Below are 9,371 nucleotides of genomic sequence, written 5' to 3' on the forward strand. Positions count from 1 at the left end.
ACAGGAGTAGAGATGCCGATGGAAAGGAAGAGGTGAATAACTCAGCTTGGCATCGCGCCATTGCGTTTCCTTTTTCCCAAGTTATACCACATCATCCAGTATCCAGTAGTAGACTTTGTGTCGGCAAATAAACAACTCGTATGTCAGTTGATCAACACACTGCTTAGTTACGTTTTATTTTTTGTTCTAATTTTAACGACTTTAAACTTATAAATATTTATGGTGTTATACGATTTTTGTGAATTGTCCATTCGTATAATTAATTCAAAACTTCACAGTTATTTTTAAGTATTTGTTATTTATATATAATTAATAATAATTGGTGAGTTTTAGTGAAAAAACTTACTTTGCGTGACATTTGGTTCATACTGTTTATACTGATGAGATAGAAAAGAAAAAGTTCATATTAAAATATAATCAATTGAATAAACGTTCTATGTTGTAATGTGTCTTTAATATTTTCTGTATATTGCCCACGCGAAAAGTCACAAGCAACCCACGTTATTTAAACCAATATATGATTACGACCTTCGACTTCTGCATTTCAGCATGACCTATAGGCTTGAGATAAATATTATATACAACTTGGAAATTCATTCTCAGCATTTTTCTTTTCTTTTATAAATACGTTTATGTTTAAATGTGTTGAAAAATACAATCCAATTAATTTTCTCAGCAATTTTTTCTTCAAAGATAACGGTAATATTTGTTGAATTAATTAATTATAATTAATCATAAAGTTCTTGAATGGTTTAAGCAATAAATTCAAATAAAATTTGTTTTGTTTATATTCGTTGTTGAAAACAAATTTTCTATTATCATTGCGTCATTTTAGGAATTTTGAGTTTTCATTTTATTTTTATACTTGAGTTAATACATAATTATGAAAGCCAAGTTTACATAAAGTACATTATACAATTACAAATTTTAATATAACTGTAAATATTTGTTTTTTCGTGTGTGTCAGTGAAAGTGACTATTATTATGTCTATAACATAAATTGAATTTTCATATATCTTTACTACATATCTATATGCTTCGTTTCATATTTATTTATATTTTAAAATATAAGAATGTCTAATTACACAACGTAAAAATTTCCCTATTAGAAATATACCAAAAAATCATTAGTTTTAAACTGATAATTTAATTACAGAATTTAAATCGCCCATTTAATTCACTTTTACCATAAACATGGTTTATCGAGGTCAATTACAAACGGATGATCCGAGAAATGTGCCAAAATTGGTGCGAATAACACCTTTGAGAGCAAGCAGAAGTGAGATACGAACACCGCCACAACCAACAAATCTTGTAAAAAAAAATCAAAAGACCAATAAAGATATCAAATCACCAAAATTACGAAATATTAGTGAAATACGAGAAAGTGTCTTAAACAAATTGCCAGAGAAAAAATGGAAAACTTCATTATCTAAAGAAGTTGGAAATGTTAATGTCAAGACTGTTTATCTATCACCACATACACGACCACCTTCCAATTCTATGCTTGCTAATTTAAAAGATTTAGAACGTTTGCAAAATATGGCATTGATCGAAACTGACCGACTCAACGATATTAATAAATCAGTGATCAATAATGATGTAGGTATCACAACAAAAATGTTGGCACAAAAACTTTTACAAGTTTCTCGTCTCGATTCAAGTTGTCAAAAGTCTGTTAATAATAAACATCGAGAAGAATCAACACTTATTCAAGATCAACCGCAAGCTCCAGCACGAAGAAAAAGAGAAAATCGGCAAGTGTCAATGAATCGACAAGAATCACTCCCTAATCGTCCGGACATTTTAGATGGATTAATAAAAGAGTCTAATCGGCAATTGGAATTATTAAAAAAAGATTTTAAAACTGAAAGTTCTGTACGACTTGACTCGGATTCTGAGAGTGAAGATAAAAAAGGTCAGTTATATACAAGTATATATTATTAGATAAATTTTTAATTATTGAAAAAAATCACATAAAAAATTCTATGTGTTTATTGATTAAATATGTTAAAGCCAATGATTAATACGTATAATACAAATGTTCAGCTTGTTCAGCTTTTTATATTATATTATTAGTAAAGTTCAGTTTCCAACTAATATTGATCGCTGGTTCTTCCTGTCCCCACTACGATAATAACATAAATTGTCCCCTCTTTGTACCAAACTGATGCTCTCCCGATGTCACCCATATGCCGGCAACTGTCAGTACGAATGTAGCTATCAAACTGTTTAGATTTTTCAAAGTTTTCTCACAACTATCAATAAGTATGTTACTTGATCATTAAACTTATCGTTATTTTTATAAGAAAACGTCTTTTAGTGATGACTAAATGATTATCAGTTTTTCGATAATGGTTTTGTGTGACGTTTGTGAGAATAGAGGTGAGCATTTATTTTTGTTATATTAAATAACTAAAATATTTAGTCAATAGCTTTTGTTTATAAGAAATAATTGATTTATAAAAAATTATCACATATTAAGATAATGATGACAATTATTGATTTCATTGACTGAGAGAGAAATTATAGTCATGAACTCTTTGAATGAAGGCGCCTGCTTATCACAAACTGTTCAGTAAAAACACGAGGCTATCGAGAAAAAAGACAAATTGTTATCTATTAACTCTTAACTCTGGAAATAACCTCGATATGTTGTTATAATGGTTTATTCATATGCTGGTTAAGATATAATCACAAATTGTAGTAGAAAAATTTTTGTATGAGAATACCATACGGGCGTGTCCCTTCAATTCTTTAATTTCGTAAAGAGTATTATGTCTTGACAATTGTACACATATTCAATTTATCGACACTCTAATACTTTTTATAATAATATCCCATATAAATAGCATTTTTCATTCATTTTCAATTCAAGACAGATAAATATTAATAAAAATTAATATAATTATTAATAAAAATCAATTTTAAGAAATTGTTAAATTGTGAAAGTAACTAATCGTTTCAAACGTCAATACGTAATAAAATTAAGAATATTTATATATTATAGGAAAATATTTAATGTGTCTAAAGAAAATTTTGATTTTTACGCTGTGTCGTCATTTTACAAACACATTAATAAGTATTGTTATTTCCGAAAATTTCAACAATTTCTATAATTATCTACTATTTCCTTAATTATTATTATTATCAATTTAATTCCTATACATCAATTAAAAAATAACTACTCATAATAATCATATTGAAAACAAAAACAGAAATAACATATTATGTGATTCCAATAAATCCCTATTTAAAATCATCTAAAATGGTGCTTTCATTTTATTTATTATGCAAAGCAAAGGCTAGTACCTTGACGATTCACTTACAAGGCCATTGACGCGTCACCAGAGCATTGCACCGTGTCTCATCACTAAGGCTCTCAACATATAGGTACTTATCTTGCGTACATTACGTATACATGACTTTTCTCTACAGTAGATTCATTGTAGCTCATTCGTTCGTGTCTTGGCAAGAATAATCAGCTAACTGTATACAGACACAATGGTTGAGGCCAGTCGGTACGCATCGTTGATTCTAATTATGCAAACAGTTCTCAACTTATAGTCAAAGCTAGTCAACTTGATCATTTTTTAATCTCACTTACGTTTCATACTTTATGTTATATTTAGCTCTTCTAAGTACATAGCACATTTTCTTTTATTAACATTCATTTAATATCAATTCATTTATACAAATATACACTCATTCTACACAACATATAGGCATTGATATGATAGGTACCATGAAAATGATATTTATATTTAATTATACTGTTATAATATCTTGAAAAAATATATTAAAAAATTAACTAGTCTATTATATTATATTGATCATTTTTTTACTAAATAATATCAGGTTTAAAAAACGGTACATTCAACATGTAGGAATACTAATCATTAGACAACAGAAGAACACCACTATAATAGGATGACTTCATGTATATTTGTTACATCTATATCAATCATATTATAAACATACATACCTTCTACACATTTTCAGCTCTATCTAAATTTGGAGTTAATACCAATGCTCTATTTTTAATTTTATTTCTTCACTAACTCTGCAAACGATCTGGATATACAAATCCTATCGATAATAATACATTTATATTACATTTTTTAGATTTTTCGAAGAAAATGTTTCAATAAATATAATAATATTTACCTTTTTATGACAGGATAAATTTAAAATTATACATTTACTAAAAAAGATGTTAGATGTTATTGGATGATCATCGAATAAGATCACTTATGTTTCATGTCAACCCAGGGTAGAGAAAAGCGGTTGTACAATGGTAGTGTGTAAAATACATCAATTGAAGTATTTTGAGGTGTTGGTCGGTTTATTTTTTTCTTGACATTCCCTTAGCCTGATCTCACTCTCATTTTTATTTCTTGAAAAGATATTTTATTTTACGTCCAGTTAATTGAAAGTGATGTATGCTATAATAGCAATAAAATGTTATCATATAATTATGACAAAATGAAGAAAATATTATGAATAAACACCAAAAAAAAGGTGTGTCTATGATGAATGTTTCGAAAAAGAAATGCATGCTTAACTATATTACTCATATATGCACGTGCATTCGTAACCACTGGTCACATACAAGAAGAAAGACAAAGAAAATAGTACGAGAAAAAAAGAAATAGTTGAAGTTGTATTGGTTAATAAAAGCTGCGCGCGGCTGTTTGTCTCTACACATACTCCCTCTAACTCCCTTTTTATACAATATTATTGTATCGCCACACACGGCGTCGTTAGCGTCGTTTTTCTCCAGTTGTTGATGAGAGACCGCTTAGAGTACATGTTTATTTTTTTTATCTTTTTGAATTCAATAAAATAGTTACTTAGTAATCAAATGTATGTGTATATTATTTATTAAATAAATAATTTTTATTTTGTGCATAAAATAAATCTATAAACGCTATTAATATATTACAATTTTCATACATAACTGATTGTCTGTGGTTTCTCTTAAAAAAATATGCTCGCTATTGTTGTCGGTTTTTTTTATTTCTATTTTCAAATTCTTCGATTTGAACTTCAAATGGTTATTGAACCGAGTAAATATAAACTTTCAAAATTTGTTGTATAAATTCAATGTTAAAGAAGGTATTTTAATGAGTATTTAACCATAAAAGAGCAATGATAGCATAATGATGATGGAAGGCATGGAACTTAAAGAATAGAATTGCGAGTGAAAGTTAAGTCTACTGATGATAATAATGCCCAAAACATTTAAGAACAATGGGACAAGAGATAGATTCCAAAGGACAACAGTGTTTCGGTAACATTAATTATATGTATAATTACTGTTTTCATTGCCTTCTACACTATTTTAATTTATGTAGTTCTATTTTTATTTTTCATTATTAATATATATTTATTATTTATTATTATCTGTTCGAATTTGAGAACTATCAAAATTATTTGTTAACGTTTTTTTTCTATAGTTTTTTTTTTGCAATTTCCATCGCAATCACACTTTATTTTTTTCACGAAGTTTCTAGTAATTATTTGCATTATTTACTTTATTGACCATCCAAGTTACTATTGAATTAGGTGACCCCCGACTTGATCAGACATTAGGAATCCAACATTAATTATTTATTAGTTCGTATTACAATTTTCTGTCCAAAGACTTTTTTTCCTGTTAGATTGATACGGAAATGATTATAATTGTATATTCTACATTTTTTAATCATACAGTTTTTACATATTTAGTTTGAATGTCAAATTTTTAGTAGGACATTTTATCAAATATATTTATCAATTGTTAAGCTTGATGTTTTGCAGAAAAAAATGCAATGATATTTTTTTTCTTTGATAACAATAACGAATAATGGCAATTTGTTGTCAATGACAATATCTTGAAATCAATATTAAAAACACTCGATAGTTATTTTTGATAATTATTTTTTAGTTACATATGAACATTGGAAACAGTTTAAATAATTTTGACTACGACTGTATGATAATGCGTACTTTGGTTAAGAAAAATTTCTTATCAATTCATTTATAATTTTAGACCTCAGCTTATGGAATAAAAGCATAAGTCAACGATGGAGAAAACTACGAAGAAGATGTTCAGTTCAAGAAACTCCAGAGCCTCAAGAGGAATCACTAATTCAAGATGGTGGATCGAAAATTGGTATTATTCATGGTGTTAGATCCACACCAACTAGTAGAGAAGCTTCTCCGGCACCTAAATCATCGAGAGATAGGAATTCACCGAAAAAATTACTTCAAACGAGTTCACTTCGGTTGCCAGGTATAAATATATAAATAGGTAATGAATAATATTTTTAAATTGAACCATTTTTGTAACCCGATACAATTCATTAGTTTTCGTAATAGAATTTAATAAAAATCTTTAAATTTTAGACAGAGAAAATTAAGTAGCATAAATATTTCTTTCAGGAGCAAATAAAGGGATTGCAGATATTCAGAACGTATTGCGAAGTAAATTGAGTAAAATAAATGCTGGTATAAGAAAACGCAAGGCTTTAAGTGTGTCTGAAGTGTTTCCACCAAAGGATAATGTTTCGAATTTCTATGTTCCAAGTCCCCTTTCAAGCTCAACCAGTGACAAATATGATTCAAGCGTTGAGCCCACTTCATTATCTATGTATGCTTTGAATGAAAAACTCTCCACACTCGCAGAAGTGAGTGCTCCTAATTCTCCACGGTGCTATATAACCAATGATAATGAAAGAACCTTTTGTACTTCATGGATTCATGGCCAAACACGTGAGGAAAGTGAGGATGAATGTATTTACGAAAATACAGCTTCTTCAGATACTCTTCGGAGATGTAATTCAGAACATAATGGTAATCATTCATACCAAAATGTTCGATATCATCGACCACGTCGGTCTGTTGTCTACTCGGATTCAGAGACCTCGAATTTGTCCTGTCCATGTCCTAACGATAATTCGTACGAAAACATTAGATTTGAAAAAAATGCTAGGCATCAACGAATTCCTTCTGCAGATGAAGTTAATGAAATTCACATTCCTCGTGTTAGATCACGGAAAAGAAGCACTGATTTTGTAATTGGTGGTCAAGTATCGAACTACATGGTAAATTCGAATCATCACAATACTGCCAACGAACAAGGTCCATCGAGTTTAGGGACAGATAAAAATTCAACTATTAAATCTAAAGTAAGATTAAGTTCTCGAAGTGTTGTCAATATTGCTGGATCAACTAGACAAAATTTAAAGCCATGGCAGGCAGGTCAAGAAACGGATGAAGGGTTAAATTCTGATTCAGAACTTGAAGATATTCAAGAATTAGTTGAGAATGAAGAATCTCGGTTTTGTACTCTACCAAGACCTGGTAAAAATACAGCATCTTTCACTATTCTTACTGCGCGTTTTTCTAAGGGTCCAGGACACAAAGGACTTGGATTTAGTATTGTTGGAGGAACTGATAGTCCTAGAGGAAATATGGGGATTTATGTGAAGACTGTTTTTCCTCATGGCCAAGCAGCTGATTCGGGTACGGTTAAAGAAGGTAAATAATTTATATTAATTGTATATTGTTAGAAAAAGAGGAATAACAAAAGAAAAAGAGGAGGGGATAGAATTTCAGTACTATCAGTTGACTATTTTCTGTTATACTTTATCAATTTTTTTTTTCTCAGGAGATGAAATACTATCGATAAATTCAAAGCCCTTGCATGGAATGACTCATGCTGAGGCGATCGCAGAATTTAAAGCTATAAAAACTGGCGACGTTGTACTACATGTAGGCCGAAGAGTCACAAAAAGGAAAAAAGAAAACGTTGGTGCTGGGAACTCTAGTGTGCGAGAAATTGTAGAGTAAATGATTGATTGACATAACTATGAAAAACTTTTTTCTCTATAAAGGTAATCTACCTGTTAAAGTTAAAAATTTTATTTCATTCAAATTTTTTTCTTTACAAATTTATTGGTTGACTTTTTGACATTCTATTCATTGAGTTATTGATTTTTCAACGTTATAATGATGATTTTTTATAAATCAATATCTTTACAATATTGACAACAATTATATACAACATTAAAAAAAAATTTTTTAGTACAGTTAATAATGCTTTTAGAAAATATTGAAAGAAATATTTGTTGTATTTTTATTTATATTAAATTTTAGAAAATCATGAAATAATCAACTGCGAAAATTCAAAAAATACATGAGTGTTGTTACTACGATTTATTTAACAAATGTTATATACATTAAAGATCAACTTTCAATTATCATTTATTGAAAAAGAAATGATAGTTTGAGAACAGTCAAGTTCATTAATTAATCCAAAGTTCATGAAATGGAGAATTTTTTAATTTTATATTTGTAAAAATTACCCAAAGATAAAATCCAAAAATACTTTTATTATCATTATGCTGAAAAATCCAATATTTTTCATACATTATAATTGTTATTTTTTATAAAACAAAAAAAAAAAGGTTATTAGTATCTAGTCTACTAGAATTGTGCATAATATAATCCAAAAATTGAATCATTTAACTGGCACAACAATGAAAAAATTATTCCTACATTCGATTAAATCTTATGTATGATATAATGAAATAGCACAAGATTGATCACTTAATTTATAAATAACTATCATTGTAAGAAATATGTAAGAAAAGAGTCAATATTTTTTAATTTTTTAAACTAAATAACGTTTCGATGTCTGAACAACCAATTTTTATTGTTGTTTCTATGCACTACTTACTATGAGATAGAAATTGCTGAAATTTTATAAGAAAATATATAACACTCATTTAATAGATTTTTCAAATAAAAGAACATCGAAAAATCATTAGAGTATAATCGTATAAGATAGTATCTTATTGTATTAAAACTTTTTTATTACATTTATACATAATGAATTGCTTAATTTAAAGAAAAAAACGTATACTTTTGGAACATATATTTTTTGAATATCCTTAATGATGATAGGTGAATCAATCTATAATATACAATTTTGATTCGCTCTACGAATTGAAATTTTAATAATTATTGTTTAAATGGCCAGTTGAACGATTAGTTAATTAAAAGAAATTTTTCATGTAAAAGATAGATTGCATATTCTATATAATAAGGGTTATAATAGTCGGATGCTTTATTTTGTTTATATGAATAGACATTTTAAATAAATTACCAACAACATTGTTAAAGTATCATTAACATATATACATTTACCATTATTTAATTTAATAATATTATAATCAAAACATAAATATCTATAAACAATTAAATATTTTACTAATAACTTATAATTAGAAAAATTTATTCAAATAAGAGCGTATTTGTTTGAACAAAATAGAAACTTGATAAAAAATAAAAAAAATAATTCGAAGAACAAGTACATCATTTCT

The 9,371-nt window shown here is 27.9% G+C and overlaps 1 protein-coding gene and 1 long non-coding RNA gene across 4 annotated transcripts; one reads left to right on the plus strand and one right to left on the minus strand.

Moving 5' to 3' along the window:
* The first annotated feature begins 88 nt into the window (after positions 1-88).
* LOC118066932 (pro-interleukin-16-like) lies at positions 89-8,345 on the plus strand. 3 transcript variants are annotated; one of them, XM_035083375.1, is made up of 5 exons: positions 89-699; positions 1,157-1,918; positions 6,035-6,277; positions 6,427-7,524; positions 7,655-8,345. In XM_035083375.1, exons 2-5 carry the CDS (start codon positions 1,195-1,197, stop codon positions 7,834-7,836), a joined length of 2,247 nt encoding a protein of 748 aa, XP_034939266.1. In that variant the 5' UTR covers positions 89-699; positions 1,157-1,194; the 3' UTR covers positions 7,837-8,345. The 3 variants fall into 3 exon arrangements, with proteins under 3 accessions (XP_034939266.1, XP_034939267.1, XP_034939268.1); XM_035083376.1 differs by having other exon boundaries at positions 89-322; XM_035083377.1 differs by having other exon boundaries at positions 148-166.
* LOC118066933 (uncharacterized) lies at positions 3,452-4,598 on the minus strand. The gene is made up of 3 exons (XR_004690302.1): positions 4,168-4,598; positions 3,986-4,089; positions 3,452-3,537 (listed from the first exon to the last, which is right to left on the minus strand). It is a non-coding gene; the product is annotated as an uncharacterized lncRNA (long non-coding RNA).
* Positions 8,346-9,371: the final 1,026 nt, after the last annotated feature.

The sequence above is a fragment of the Chelonus insularis genome, unplaced genomic scaffold, assembly GCF_013357705.1.
Source record: "Chelonus insularis isolate UGA/USDA-ARS -01 unplaced genomic scaffold, ASM1335770v1 contig_358_pilon, whole genome shotgun sequence".
Lineage (NCBI taxonomy): Eukaryota > Metazoa > Arthropoda > Insecta > Hymenoptera > Braconidae > Chelonus > Chelonus insularis.